General features: G+C 47.3%; 1 protein-coding gene across 1 annotated transcript in view; it reads right to left on the bottom strand.

Moving 5' to 3' along the window:
* The window catches only part of gbe1a (glucan (1,4-alpha-), branching enzyme 1a), a 187,415-nt gene that overhangs the window by 61,757 nt on the left and 108,717 nt on the right, over positions 1 to 16,941 (bottom strand). The window contains exons 8-10 of the mRNA XM_031809578.1: positions 9,661 to 9,776; positions 8,245 to 8,372; positions 4,637 to 4,735 (exon numbers count right to left, since the gene is read on the bottom strand). Of these exons, the coding sequence (XP_031665438.1) occupies positions 4,637 to 4,735; positions 8,245 to 8,372; positions 9,661 to 9,776 (343 nt within the window). The remainder of the gene's footprint in view (positions 1 to 4,636; positions 4,736 to 8,244; positions 8,373 to 9,660; positions 9,777 to 16,941) is intronic.

The raw sequence follows: 16,941 nt of genomic DNA, 5'->3' as shown, positions 1-16,941 counted from the left end.
ATATGGGACCATCTGTGGACCATCTATATGGGACCATCTATAGACCATCTATATGGGAACATCTGTAGAGAATCTATATGGGACCATCTATATGGGACCATCTATATAGCATCTATATGGGACCATCTGTATGGGACCATCTATATGGGACCATCTGTTGAACATCTATATGGGACCATCTGTAGACCATCTATATGGGACCATCTATATGGGACCATCTGTGGACCATCTATATGGGACCATCTATAGACCATCTATATGGGAACATCTGTAGAGAATCTATATGGGACCATCTATATGGGACCATCTATAAAGCATCTATATAGGACCATCTATAGAGCATCTATATGGGAACATCTGTAGACCATCTATATGGGACCATCTATATGGGACCATCTGTGGACCATCTATATGGGACCATCTATAGACCATCTATATGGGAACATCTGTAGAGAATCTATATGGGACCATCTGTATGGGACCATCTGTAGACCATCTATATAGGACCATCTATAGAGCATCTATATGGGAACATCTGTAGACCATCTATATGGGACCATCTATATGGGACCATCTGTAGAGCATCTATATGGGACCATCTGTAGAGCATCTATATGGGACCATCTGTAGAGCATCTATATGTGACCATCTGTAGACCATCTATATGGGACCATCTGTAGAGCATCTATATGGGACCATCTGTAGAGCATTTATATGGGACCATCTATATGGGACCATCTATATGGGACCATCTGTGGACCATCTATAGACCATCTATATGGGACCATCTATAGAGCATCTATATGGGAACATCTGTAGAGAATCTATATGGGACCATCTATATGGGACCATCTATATAGCATCTATATGGGACCATCTGTATGGGACCATCTATATGGGACCATCTATATGGGACCATCTATATGGGACCATCTATATGGGACCATCTGTAGAACATCTATATGGGACCATCTGTAGACCATCTATATGGGACCATCTGTGGACCATCTATATGGGACCATCTATAGACCATCTATATGGGAACATCTGTAGAGAATCTATATGGGACCATCTATATAGCATCTATATGGGACCATCTGTATGGGACCATCTGTAGACCATCTATATGGGACCATCTATAGAGCATCTATATGGGACCATCTGTAGACCATCTATATGGGACCATCTGTAGAGCATCTATATGGGACCATCTGTAGAGCATCTATATGGGACCATCTGTAGAGCATCTATATGGGACCATCTGTAGACCATCTATATGGGACCATCTGTAGACCATCTATATGGGACCATCTGTAGACCATCTATATGGGACCATCTATATGGGACCATCTGTAGACCATCTATATGGGACCATCTGTAGACCATCTATATGGGACCATCTATATTGGACCATCTGTAGACCATCTATATGGGACCATCTGTAGAGCATCTATATGGGACCATCTATATGGGACCATCTGTTGAGCATCTATATGGTACCATCTGTAGAGAATCTATATGGGACCATCTGTAGAGAATCTATATGGGACTATCTATATGGGACCATCTATATGGGACCATCTGTAGAACATCTATATGGGACCATCTGTAGACCATCTATATGGGACCATCTATATGGGGCCATCTATATGGGACCATCTGTGGACCATCTATATGGGACCATCTATATGGGACCATCTATATGGGACCATCTATATGGGACCATCTGTAGAACATCTATATGGGACCATCTGTAGACCATCTATATGGGACCATCTGTAGAACATCTATATGGGACCATCTGTAGACCATCTATATGGGACCATCTATAGAGCATCTATATGGGACCATCTATAGAGCATCTATATGGGACCATCTGTATGGGACCATCTGTAGACCATCTATATGGGACCATCTATAGAGCATCTATATGGGACCATCTATAGAGCATCTATATGGGACCATCTATAGAGCATCTATATGGGACCATCTGTATGGGACCATCTATAGAGCATCTATATGGGACCATCTGTATGGGACCATCTATATAGCATCTATATGGGACCATCTATAGAGCATCTATATGGGACCATCTATAGAGCATCTATATGGGACCATCTGTATGGGACCATCTGTAGAGCATCTATATGGGAACATCTGTAGACCATCTATATGGGACCATCTGTAGAGCATCTATATGGGACCATCTATAGAGCATCTATATGGGACCATCTGTAGACCATCTATATGGGACCATCTGTGGACCATCTATATGGGACCATCTATAGACCATCTATATGGGAACATCTGTAGAGAATCTATATGGGACCATCTATATGGGACCATCTATATAGCATCTATATGGGACCATCTGTATGGGACCATCTGTAGACCATCTATATGGGACCATCTATAGAGCATCTATATGGGACCATCTGTAGACCATCTATATGGGACCATCTGTAGAGCATCTATATGGGACCATCTGTAGAGCATCTATATGGGACCATCTGTAGACCATCTATATGGGACCATCTATATGGGACCATCTGTAGACCATCTATATGGGACCATCTGTAGACCATCTATATGGGACCATCTGTAGACCATCTATATTGGACCATCTGTAGACCATCTATATGGGACCATCTGTAGAGCATCTATATGGGACCATCTATATGGGACCATCTGTTGAGCATCTATATGGTACCATCTGTAGAGAATCTATATGGGACCATCTGTAGAGAATCTATATGGGACTATCTATATGGGACCATCTATATGGGACCATCTGTAGAACATCTATATGGGACCATCTGTAGACCATCTATATGGGGCCATCTATATGGGACCATCTGTGGACCATCTATATGGGACCATCTATAGACCATCTATATGGGAACATCTGTAGAGAATCTATATGGGACCATCTATATGGGACCATCTATATGGGACCATCTGTAGAACATCTATATGGGACCATCTGTAGACCATCTATATGGGACCATCTATAGAGCATCTATATGGGACCATCTATAGAGCATCTATATGGGACCATCTGTATGGGACCATCTGTAGACCATCTATATGGGACCATCTATAGAGCATCTATATGGGACCATCTATAGAGCATCTATATGGGACCATCTATAGAGCATCTATATGGGACCATCTGCATGGGACCATCTATAGAGCATCTATATGGGACCATCTGTATGGGACCATCTATATAGCATCTATATGGGACCATCTATAGAGCATCTATATGGGACCATCTGTAGACCATCTATATGGGACCATCTATATGGGACCATCTGTAGAACATCTACATGGGACCATCTGTAGACCATCTATATGGGACCATCTATAGAGCATCTATATGGGACCATCTGTATGGGACCATCTGTAGAGCATCTATATGGGAACATCTGTAGACCATCTATATGGGACCATCTGTAGACCATCTATATGGGACCATCTATAGAGCATCTATATGGGACCATCTGTAGAGCATCTATATGGGACCATCTGTAGAGCATCTATATGTGACCATCTGTAGACCATCTATATGGGACCATCTGTAAACCATCTATATGGGACCATCTATATGGGACCATCTGGAGACCATCTATATGGGACCATCTGTATGGGACCACCTGTAGAGCATCTATATGGGACCATCTGTAGACCATCTATATGGGACCATCTATATGGGACCATCTGTAGAACATCTACATGGGACCATCTGTAGACCATCTATATGGGACCATCTATAGAGCATCTATATGGGACCATCTGTATGGGACCATCTGTAGAGCATCTATATGGGAACATCTGTAGACCATCTATATGGGACCATCTGTAGAGCATCTATATGTGACCATCTGTAGACCATCTATATGGGACCATCTGTAAACCATCTATATGTGACCATCTATATGGGACCATCTGGAGACCATCTATATGGGACCATCTGTATGGGACCACCTGTAGAGCATCTATATGGGACCATCTAAAGAGCATCTATATGGGACCACCTGTAGACCATCTAAATGGGACCATCTGTAGAGAATCTATATGGGACCATCTGTAGAGCATCTATATGGGACCATCTATATGGGACCATATGTAGACCATCTTTTGGGACTATCTATATTGGACCATCTGTAGAGCATCTATATGGGACCATCTGTAGAGCATCTATATGGGACCATCTGTAGAGCATCTATATGGGACCATCTGTAGAGCATCTATATGGGACCATCTATATGGGACCATCTGTAGAGCATCTATATGGGACCATCTATATGGGACCATCTATATGGGACCATCTGTAGAGCATCTATATGGGACCATCTATATGGGACCATCTGTAGAGCATCTATATGGGACCATCTATATGGGACCATCTGTAGAGCATCTATATGGGACCATCTATATGGGACCATCTATATGGGACCATCTGTAGAGCATCTATATGGGACCATCTGCATGGGCCAATCCAAACAAAGTACTGAATTACAACCAGCCATGAAGATTAGTGTGTCTGGGCCAGATAACAGGTTGCTAGAGACAGAGTCATTCAGCTTCATGACTGAATTGATTAGAGATATGTCTCACACTCAATATCACACACCTGGATCCACTTGTCAGGTACAGCCATGTTGAGTCTGTAGTCAAAGCCAAGTCCTCCATTCTTCACTGGTTTACACAACCCTGGCATTCCTGATACATCCTAGAGGAAGTCAGAGAGAAAGAAAGACAGAGTCAAAATGCAAGCTGAGATCTACCGCTCAGATTTGATTTTAAGATGACTTAAATAACGGAAGCCTAAGCAACATTAACCAATTAAAAAACAGTTCTGGATCAATGAGGTTTGTACAGTAAGCTAGAGACCCGATATATTATCACTGCATACGAGCTATGCTTCAACTGCTCTGCCAATGCATTGTGGGAACACTTCACATTCCCGGCGCAAAGGGCCGCCCTACAGCTGAAAGCACCTACCGCCAACAGGACAGCCCTACAGCTGACAGCACCTACCCCCAACAGGACAGCCCTACAGCTGACAGCACCTACCGCCAACAGGACAGCCCTACAGCTGACAGCACCTACCGCCAACAGGACAGCCCTACAGCTGACAGCACCTACCGCCAACAGGACAGCCCTACAGCTGACAGCACCTACCGCCAACAGGACAGCCCTACAGCTGACAGCACCTACCGCCAACAGGACAGCCCTACAGCTGACAGCACCTACCCCCAACAGGGCCGCCCTACAGCTGACAGCACCTACCGCCAACAGGACAGCCCTACAGCTGACAGCACCTACCGCCAACAGGACAGCCCTACAGTGGACAGCCCTACAGCTGAAAGCACCTACCGCCAACAGGACAGCCCTACAGCTGACAGCACCTACCGCCAACAGGGCCGCCCTCCAGCTGACAGCACCTACCGCCAACAGGACAGCCCTACAGCTGACAGCACCTACCGCCAACAGGGCCGCCCTACAGCTGACAGCACCTACCGCCAACAGGGCCGCCCTACAGCTGACAGCACCTACCGCCAACAGGACAGCCCTACAGCTGAAAGCACCTACCGCCAACAGGACAGCCCTACAGCTGACAGCACCTACCGCCAACAGGACAGCCCTACAGCTGACAGCACCTACCGCCAACAGGACAGCCCTACAGCTGACAGCACCTACCGCCAACAGGACAGCCCTACAGCTGAAAGCACCTACCGCCAACAGGACAGCCCTACAGCTGACAGCACCTACCGCCAACAGGACAGCCCTCCAGCTGACAGCACCTACCGCCAACAGGACAGCACTACAGCTGACAGCATCTACCGCCAACAGGGCAGCCCTACAGCTGAAAGCACCTACCGCCAACAGGACAGCCCTACAGCTGACAGCACCTACCGCCAACAGGGCAGCCCTACAGCTGACAGCACCTACCGCCAACAGGACAGCCCTACAGCTGACAGCACCTACCGCCAACAGGACAGCCCTACAGCTGACAGCACCTACCGCCAACAGGACAGCCCTACAGCTGACAGCACCTACCCCCAACAGGACAGCCCTACAGCTGACAGCACCTACCCCCAACAGGACAGCCCTACAGCTGACAGCACCTACCGCCAACAGGACAGCCCTACAGCTGACAGCACCTACCGCCAACAGGGCAGCCCTACAGCTGACAGCACCTACCGCCAACAGGACAGCCCTACAGCTGACAGCACCTACCGCCAACAGGACAGCCCTACAGCTGACAGCATCTACCCCCAACAGGACAGCCCTACAGCTGACAGCACCTACCGCCAACAGGACAGCCCTACAGCTGACAGCACCTACCGCCAACAGGACAGCCCTACAGCTGACAGCACCTACCGCCAACAGGACAGCCCTACAGCTGACAGCACCTACCGCCAACAGGACAGCCCTACAGCTGACAGCACCTTCCGCCAACAGGACAGCCCTACAGCTGACAGCACCTACCGCCAACAGGACAGCCCTACAGCGGACAGCCCTACAGCTGAAAGCACCTACCGCCAACAGGACAGCCCTACAGCTGACAGCACCTACCGCCAACAGGGCCGCCCTACAGCTGACAGCACCTACCGCCAACAGGACAGCCCTACAGCTGACAGCACCTACCGCCAACAGGGCCGCCCTACAGCTGACAGCACCTACCGCCAACAGGACAGCCCTACAGCTGACAGCACCTACCGCCAACAGGGCCGCCCTACAGCTGACAGCACCTACCGCCAACAGGACAGCCCTACAGCTGAAAGCACCTATCCCCAACAGGACAGCCCTACAGCTGACAGCACCTACCGCCAACAGGACAGCCCTCCAGCTGACAGCACCTACCGCCAACAGGACAGCCCTCCAGCTGACAGCACCTACCGCCAACAGGACAGCCCTCCAGCTGACAGCACCTACCGCCAACAGGACAGCCCTCCAGCTGACAGCACCTACCGCCAACAGGACAGCACTACAGCTGACAGCACCTACCGCCAACAGGGCAGCCCTACAGCTGAAAGCACCTACCGCCAACAGGACAGCCCTACAGCTGACAGCACCTACCGCCAACAGGGCAGCCCTACAGCTGACAGCACCTACCGCCAACAGGACAGCCCTACAGCTGACAGCACCTACCCCCAACAGGACAGCCCTACAGCTGAAAGGGGTGCACCTACCCCCAACAGGACAGCCCTACAGCTGACAGCACCTACCGCCAACAGGACAGCCCTACAGCTGACAGCACCTACCCCCAACAGGACAGCCCTACAGCTGACAGCACCTACCGCCAACAGGACAGCCCTACAGCTGACAGCACCTACCGCCAACAGGACAGCCCTACAGCTGACAGCACCTACCGCCAACAGGACAGCCCTACAGCTGACAGCACCTACCGCCAACAGGACGAGACCAATACAAACAAAAAGGGAATGCAAGGCTTTATTGTTTTTTCAAAGTTGTTTTTTCTGCGATCGACAATAAATGCCTTGGTTGGTGACCACTGATCTAGACGGAAGTGTATTATATTTGATTCTCTAGACGGAAGTATATCATCTCTAGATGGAAGTGTATCATCTCTGATTCTCTAGACGGAAGTGTATCATCTCTGATTCTCTAGACGGAAGTGTATCATCTCTGATTCTCTAGACGGAAGTGTATCATCTCTGGATGGAAGTGTATCATCTCTGATTCTCTAGACGGAAGTGTATCGTCTCTGGACGGAAGTGTATCGTCTCTGGACGGAAGTGTATCGTCTCTGGACGGAAGTGTATCGTCTCTGGACGGAAGTGTATCATCTCTGGACGGAAGTGTAGCATCTCTGGACGGAAGTGTAGCATCTCTAGACGGAAGTGTAGCATCTCTGGACGGAAGTGTAGCATCTCTGGACGGAAGTGTAGCATCTCTGGACGGAAGTGTAGCATCTCTGGACGGAAGTGTAGCATCTCTGGACGGAAGTGTAGCATCTCTGGACGGAAGTGTAGCATCTCTGGACAGAAGTGTATCATCTCTGATTCTCTAAACCTTTTCTGAGTCTAGTGTGAAAGTGTGATTAGATGATGTCTTATAACGCAGATAAGACCCATATGGCAGAGTGGAACCACGAGGTGGGCAGAGCATGTGAAGGATGTATTTTTAGATCTGAGAGAATGAGATGAGTAGACGCCAGAATGATCTGATTATCCTGAACTGATAGGTCCTAGATTAGGTGTGTGACATTACCTCTGCGATGGTAATGCAGTCGGGGTAGAGTGTGTGTAGGATGTGGTTGGAAAGCATCAGATGTATGATCGAGTCCTCATCAACCTGCATCCCAAAGTACTCACTGTAACCACCAGAGAAAGACATGGCTGTGGAGAGGACAGAGAGAGAGAGGGAAGAGAGGGAAAGAGGACAGAGAGAGAGGGGGAAGAGAGGGAAAGAGGACAGAGAGAGAGAGGGAGAACAGAGAGAGAGAAGAGAGGGAAAGAGGACAGAGAGAGAGAAGAGAGGGAAAGAGGACAGAGAGAGAGAAGAGAGGGAAAGAGGACAGAGAGAGAGAAGAGAGAACAGAGAGAGAAGAGAGGGAAAGAGGACAGAGAGAGAGAGGGAAAGAGGACAGAGAGAGAGGAGAGAGAACAGAGAGAGAGAAAGAGGACAGAGAGAGAGGAGAGAGAACAGAGAGAGAACAGAGAGAGGGAAAGAGGACAGAGAGGGAGAGAGGGAAAGAGGACAGAGAGAGAGAGGGAGAGAACAGAGAGAGAGAAGAGGGAAAGAGGACAGAGAGAGAGAGGGAAAGAGGACAGAGAGAGAGAGGAGAGAGAACAGAGAGAGAGAAAGAGGACAGAGAGAGAGAAGAGAGAACAGAGAGAGAAGAGAGAACAGAGAGAGAGGGAAAGAGGACAGAGAGGGAGAGAGGGAAAGAGGACAGAGAGAGAGAGGGAGAGAACAGAGAGAGAGAAGAGGGAAAGAGGACAGAGAGGGAGAAGAGGGAAAGAGGACAGAGAGGGAGAGAGGGAAAGAGGACAGAGAGAGAGAACAGAGAGAGAGAGAGAGAGGACAGAGAGAGAGGACAGAGAGGGAGAGAGCAAGAGAGAACAGAGAGAGCGAGAGGAAGAACAAATGAGAGAGGACAGAGAGAGAGGGAAAGAGGACAGAGGGAGAGAGAGAGGGAAAGAGGACAGAGGGAGAGAGGACAGAGAGAGAGACTATATATTCACTTTGTATGTTGTCTACCTCACTTGCTTTGGCAATGTTAACACATGTTTCCCTGGCCAATAAAGCCCTTGAATTGAATTGAATTGTGAACAGAGAGAAAGAGAGAACAGAGAGAGAGAGGACAGAGAGAGAGGACAGAGAGAGGGGGAAAGAGGACAGAGGGAGAGAGCAAGAGAGAGGACAGAGAGAGAGGACAGAGAGCTCAGTTTAGTTCAGACAGATTCTCACTTGTATTCACTTGGAACGCCAAGGTCTCAAACATTACTCACCAACTACAGTATCTCACTCTCCCGCCTACTCTATCTTTTCATCTCTTTATATTGAGAGGTACATAACTGTGTGAGTGTCTACTGAGAGTTGCATAACTCAAAAGCCTGTCTGGTTTGAACAGCGATATGATGTGGAGAAAGACACATGCACGCACTAACACACACATCTCACCAATGCCGTGGTGGTGGTAGAGCATGGATGAGACACCATCGAACCTGAAGCCATCGAAGCGATACTCCTCCATCCACCATCTGAGATTAGACAGCAGGAACCTCAACACCTCCCAACTACAGAGAGAGAGAGAGACAGAGAGAGAGAGAGAGAGAGAGAGACAGAGAGAGAGAGAGAGACAGAGAGAGAGAGAGAGAGACAGAGAGAGAGAGAGAGAGAGAGACAGAGAGAGAGAGAGACAGAGAGAGAGAGAGAGACAGAGAGAGAGACAGAGACAGAGAGAGAGACAGAGAGAGAGAGACAGAGAGAGAGAGACACAGAGAGAGAGAGAGACAGAGAGAGAGAGAGAGACAGAGAGAGAGAGAGACAGAGAGAGAGAGAGACAGAGAGAGAGACAGAGAGAGATGCTATTTAGCCCTAAACCGAGAGTACACAGTGGCAGAAAACCTGACCACTGTGACTGACCCAAACTTAAGGAAAGCTTTGACTATGTACAGACTCAGTGAGCATAGCCTTGCTATTGAGAAAGGCCGCCGTAGACAGACCTGGCTCTCAAGAGAAGACAGGCTATGTGCTCACTGCCCACAAAATGAGGCATGTAGGTAGAGTTATTAAAGTGACTACGCATAGATGATAACAGAGTAGCAGCAGCATTCCGGGGGGCAATGCAAATAGTCTGGTGGCCATTTGACTAGATGTTCAGGAGTCTTATGGCTTTGGGAGTAGAAGCTGTTTAGAAGACTCTTAGACTCTTGGACCTAGACTTGACGCTCCGGTACCGCTTACCGCCTGGTAGCAGAGAGAACAGTCTATGACTTGGGTGGCTGGAGTCTTTGACAATTCTTAGGGACTTCCTCTGACACCGCCTGGTGTAGAGGTCCTGGATGGCAGGAAGCTTGGCCCCAGTGATGTACTGGGCCGTACGCACTACCCTCTGAAGTGCCTTGCGGTCGGAGGCCGAGCAGTTGCCAGGCAGTGATGTAGTGATGCAACCAGGATGCTCTCGATGGTGTAGCTGTAAAACCTTTTGAGGATCTCAGGACCCATGCCAAATATTTCCAGACTCCTGGGGGGGAATAGATTTTGTGTGCTTGGACCATGTTAGTTTGTTGGTGATGTGGACACCAAGGAATTTGAAGATCTCAACCTGCTCCACTACAGCCCCGTCGATGAGAATGGGGGCGTGCTCTGTCCTCTTTTCCTGTAGTCCACAATCATCTCCTTTGATCACGTTGAGGGAGTGGTTGTTGTCCTGGCACCACACGGCCAGTATAATACTAACGTGCTATATAATACTACTACTAACATGCTATATAATACTACTACTAACATCCTATATAATACTACTAAAGTGCAATATAATACTAATGAAGTGCTATATAATACTACTAATGTGGTATATAATACTACTAATGTGGTATATAGTACTAACGTGTTATATAATACTACTAATGTGGTATATAATACTACTAATGTGGTATATAATACTACTAAAGTGGTATATAATACTACTAAAGTGCAATATAATACTACTAATGTGGTATATAATACTACTAATGTGGTATATAATACTAATGTGCTATATAATACTACTACTAACATGCTATATAATACTACTACTAACATCCTATATAATACTACTAATGTGGTATATAATACTACTAAAGTGCTATATAATACTAATAATGTGGTATAATAGTACTAATGTGTTATATAATACTACTAATGTGGTATATAGTACTACTAAAGTGGTATATAATACTATTAAAGTGCAATATAATACTACTAATGTGGTATATAATACTACTAATGTGGTATATAATACTACTAACATGCTATATAATACAACTAATGTGGTATATAATACTACTAATGTGGTATATAATACTACTAATGTGGTATATAATACTACTGATGTGGTATATAGTACTAACGTGTCATATAATACTACTAATGTGGTATATAATACTACTAAAGTGGTATATAATACTACTGTGGTATATAATACTACTAAAGTGGTATATAATACGACTAATGTGGTATATAATACTACTAACGTGGTATATAATACTACTAAAGTGCAATATAATACTATGAATGTGGTATATAATACTACTAACGTGGTATATAATACTACTAACGTGGTATATAATACTACTAACGTGGTATATAATCCTACTAATGTGGTATATAATACTACTAAAGTGTTATATAATACTACTAATGTGGTATATAATAATACTAATGTGGTATATAATACTACTAATGTGGTATATAATACTAACATGTTATATAATACATGTAATGTGGTATATAATACTACTAATGTGGTATATAATACTACTAATGTGGTATATAATACTACTAAAGTGGTATATAATACTACTAATGTGGTATATAATACTACTGTGGTATATAATACTACTAATGTGGTATATAATACTACTAATGTGGTATATAATACTACTAATGTGGTATATAATACTAACGTGTTATATAATACTACTAATGTGGTATATAATACTACTAATGTGGTATATAATACTACTAATGTGGTATATAATACTACTAATGTGGTATATAATACTAACATGTTATATAATACTACTAATGTGGTATATAGTACTACTAATGTGGTATATAGTACTACTAATGTGGTATATAATACTACTAATGTGGTATATAATACTAACATGTTATATAATACTACTAATGTGGTATATAGTACTACTAATGTGGTATATAGTACTACTAATGTGGTATATAATACTACTAATGTGGTATATAATACTAACATGGTATATAATACTACTAATGTGGTATATAGTACTACTAATGTGGTATATAGTACTACTAATGTGGTATATAATACTACTAATGTGGTATATAATACTAACATGTTATATAATACTACTAATGTGGTATATAATACTACTAATGTGGTATATAATACTACTAATGTGGTATATAATACTACTAATGTGGTATATAATACTACTAATGTGGTATATAATACTACTAATGTGGTATATAATACTACTAATGTGGTATATAATAATATTAACTAAACATAAACAGGCTTTATGTGCCTCTGTTAATTAGAGTAGCATATGAAACCGTAATGGGGATTGGGGGTCTCATTTTCCATGGTGCCCCGAGGACAAGATACTAGATACAACTACAGGTACATTACATTATAGAACACGAAACATCACAGGTATCATTAAAAGTCAATTAAAACAATTGCACACCTCAGTGAACTCATTTATCCTCAGCGTTTTAATCTTCCCTAGCGGAACCAGGGAATCCAAATGGAATACATTTTGGAAGTGATTCCAAAAATCGTTAGCAAAATGACGCCCAAAATAGTTTATTTTTCAGGGGTTGAAATATATATATATATATTTTTTTTTTACCAGGAGTCAGTTAGTAATAATCAAAATGTCTGCGTTAGTTTGAGAAGAAAGAATTAGAATAACATACTTTTTTTTTTTATCTAAACTTCTGACATTTACATGAATCAAGGTTGCAGTATCCAGAATTTCATATAATCATACCGCCGAGCTCTCATCCAGGGACACTATTACCTTTCCAATGTTACTCAGGATCCAAGCTCCTATTCAGGACGTCCTCTTTTTAGAAACTGCGGGGTCGCTCCCAAAACTGATGGATGTAGTCAACAAAAATCCAACGCTTTTTCAGAGCAGAGTCCTGATTTCATCCAAGAGACCCGTGCATATAGCCCGGGAGAAGCGATCAATCCCAGGACCGTGTGTTGGGATAGGGCCAGGAAAAACAATCCCCTCGTGTGATAGGGCCAGGAGAAACAATCCCCTCGTGTGATAGGGCCAGGAGAAACAATCCCCTCGTGTGATAGGGCCAGGAGAAACAATCCCCTCGTGTGATAGGGCCAGGAAAAACAATCCCCTCGTGTGATAGGGCCAGGAGAAACAATCCCCTCGTGTGATAGGTAGTGTGGCCTCCTGTGGGGTAGTGTGGCCTCCTGTGAGGTAGTGTGGCCTCCTGTGGGGTAGTGTGGCCTCCTGTGGGGTAGTGTGGCCTCCTGTGGGGTAGTGTGGCCTCCTGTGGGGGTAGTGTGGCCTCCTGTGGGGTAGTGTGGCCTCCTGTGGGTAGTGTGGCCTCCTGTGGGGTAGTGTGGCCTCCTGTGGGGTAGTGTGGCCTCCTGTGGGGTAGTGTGGCCTCCTGTGGGGTAGTGTGGCCTCCTGTGGGGTAGTGTGGCCTCCTGTGGGGTAGTGTGACCTCCTGTGGGGTAGTGTGACCTCCTGTGGGGTAGTGTGACCTCCTGTGGGGTAGTGTGACCTCCTGTGGGGTAGTGTGACCTCCTGTGGGGTAGTGTGACCTCCTGTGGGGTAGTGTGACCTCCTGTGGGGTAGTGTGACCTCCTGTGGGGTAGTGTGACCTCCTGTGGGGTAGTGTGACCTCCTGTGGGGTAGTGTGACCTCCTGTGGGGTAGTATGGCCTCCTGTGGGGTAGTATGACCTCCTGTGGGGTAGTATGGCCTCCTGATGTTAAACTTTAAAGTTTCACCCTGCTCCTCCAGACACTCCACTGGCTTTCAGTCAAAGCTCACATCCACTACCAGACCATGGTGCTTACCTACGGAGCAGCAAGAGGAACAGCCCCTCCCTACCTTCTGGCTCTGCTCCTGCTAGGACAGCAGAGTCCCTTGTCCATCTTCTGAAAACATCTGAAACCTTCCCTCTTAAATAATCCCATGTAGGTTACGCAGCACACAGCACGCAGCACGCACGGGGAATAAAAACATGAATGGTTTTAGAGAACAAACTACAATATAACAACAGGTGAAAGGAGGAGACTAGGAGAGAGAGAGAGGAGGGGAGGGAAGGAGAGAACAGGGGGAGACTAGGAGAGAGAGAGAGGAGGGGAGGGAAGGAGAGAACAGGGGGAGACTAGGAGAGAGAGAGAGGAGGGGAGGGAAGGAGAGAAAAGGGGAAGACTAGGAGAGAGAGGAGGGGAGGGAAGGAGAGAACAGGGGGAGACTAGGAGAGAGAGAGGAGGGGAGGGAAGGAGAGAAAAGGAGGAGACTAGGAGAGAGAGAGGAGGGGAGGGAAGGAGAGAACAGGGGGAGACTAGGAGAGAGAGAGAGGAGGGGAGGGAAGGAGAGAAAAGGGGAGACTAGGAGAGAGAGGAGGGGAGGGAAGGAGAGAACAGGGGAGACTAGGAGAGAGAGAGAGGAGGGGAGGGAAGGAGAGAAAAGGGGAAGACTAGGAGAGAGAGAGGAGGGGAGGGAAGGAGAGAAAAGGGGGAGACTAGGAGAGAGAGAGGAGGGGAGGGAAGGAGAGAACAGGGGGAGACTAGGAGAGAGAGAGGAGGGGAGGGAAGGAGAGAACAGGAGGAGACTAGGAGAGAGAGAGAAGAGGGGAGGGAAGGAGAGAAAAGGGGGAGACTAGGAGAGAGAGAGAGGAGGGGAGGGAAGGAGAGAACAGGAGGAGACTAGGAGAGAGAGAGGAGGGAGGGAAGGAGAGAACAGGAGGAGACTAGGAGAGAGAGAGAGGAGGGGAGGGAAGGAGAGAAAAGGGGGAGACTAGGAGAGAGAGAGAGGAGGGGAGGGAAGGAGAGAAAAGGGGGAGACTAGGAGAGAGAGAGGAGGGGAGGGAAGGAGAGAACAGGGGAAGACTAGGAGAGAGAGAGGGGAGGGAGGAGAGAACAGGAGGAGACTAGGAGAGAGAGAGAGGAGGGGAGGGAAGGAGAGAACAGGAGGAGACTAGGAGAGAGAGAGAGGAGGGGAGGGAAGGAGAGAACAGGAGGAGACTAGGAGAGAGAGAGGAGTGAGGGAAGGAGAGAAAAGGGGAAGACTAGGAGAGAGAGAGAGGAGGGGAGGGAAGGAGAGAAAAGGGGGAGACTAGGAGAGAGAGAGGAGGGGAGGGAAGGAGAGAAAAGGGGAAGACTAGGAGAGAGAGAGGAGGGGAGGGAAGGAGAGAAAAGGGGAAGACTAGGAGAGAGAGAGAGGAGGGGAGGGAAGGAGAGAAAAGGGGAAAACTAGGAGAGAGAGAGGAGGGGAGGGAGGAGAGAAAAGGGGAAGATTAGGAGAGAGAGAGGAGGGGAGAGAAGGAGAGAAAAGGGGGAGACTAGGAGAGAGAGAGGGGAGGGAAGGAGAGAAAAGGGGAAGATTAGGAGAGAGAGAGGAGGGGAGGGAAGGAGAGAAAAGGGGAAGATTAGGAGAGAGAGAGGAGGGGAGGGAAGGAGAGAACAGGGGGAGACTAGGAGAGAGAGAGGAGGGGAGGGAAGGAGAGAACAGGGGGAGACTAGGAGAGAGAGAGGAGGGGAGGGAAGGAGAGAACAGGAGGAGACTAGGAGAGAGAGAGAGGAGGGGAGGGAAGGAGAGAAAAGGGGGAGACTAGGAGAGAGAGAGGAGGGAGGGAAGGAGAGAACAGGGGGAGACTAGGAGAGAGAGAGAGGAGGGGAGGGAAGGAGAGAAAAGGGGAAGACTAGGAGAGAGAGAGGAGGGGAGGGAAGGAGAGAAAAGGGGGAGACTAGGAGAGAGAGAGGAGGGGAGGGAAGGAGAGAACAGGGGGAGACTAGGAGAGAGAGGAGGGGAGGGAAGGAGAGAACAGGGGGAGACTAGGAGAGAGAGAGGAGGGGAGGGAAGGAGAGAACAGGAGGAGACTAGGAGAGAGAGAGAGGAGGGGAGGGAAGGAGAGAAAAAGGGGGAGACTAGGAGAGAGAGAAGGAGGAGGGGAGGGAAGGAGAGAACAGGAGGAGACTAGGAGAGAGAGAGAGGAGGGAGGGAAGGAGAGAACAGGAGGAGACTAGGAGAGAGAGAGAGGAGGGGAGGGAAGGAGAGAAAAGGGGGAGACTAGGAGAGAGAGAGAGAGGAGGGGAGGGAAGGAGAGAAAAGGGGGAGACTAGGAGAGAGAGAGGAGGGGAGGGAAGGAGAGAACAGGGGAAGACTAGGAGAGAGAGAAGAGGGGAGGGAAGGAGAGAACAGGGGAAGACTAGGAGAGAGAGAGGGGAGGGAGGAGAGAACAGGAGGAGACTAGGAGAGAGAGAGAGGAGGGGAGGGAAGGAGAGAACAGGAGGAGACTAGGAGAGAGAGAGGAGTGGAGGGAAGGAGAGAAAAGGGGAAGACTAGGAGAGAGAGAGAGGAGGGGAGGGAAGGAGAGAAAAGGAGGAGACTAGGAGAGAGAGAGAGGAGGGGAGGGAAGGAGAGAAAAGGGGGAGACTAGGAGAGAGAGAGAGGAGGGGAGGGAAGGAGAGAACAGGAGGAGACTAGGAGAGAGAGAGAGGAGGGGAGGGAAG

The sequence above is a fragment of the Oncorhynchus kisutch genome, linkage group LG29 (genome assembly GCF_002021735.2).
Source record: "Oncorhynchus kisutch isolate 150728-3 linkage group LG29, Okis_V2, whole genome shotgun sequence".
Lineage (NCBI taxonomy): Eukaryota > Metazoa > Chordata > Actinopteri > Salmoniformes > Salmonidae > Oncorhynchus > Oncorhynchus kisutch.
Note: the sequence above shows the minus strand (reverse complement) of the source record. Positions and strands in the feature narration are given on the sequence as shown.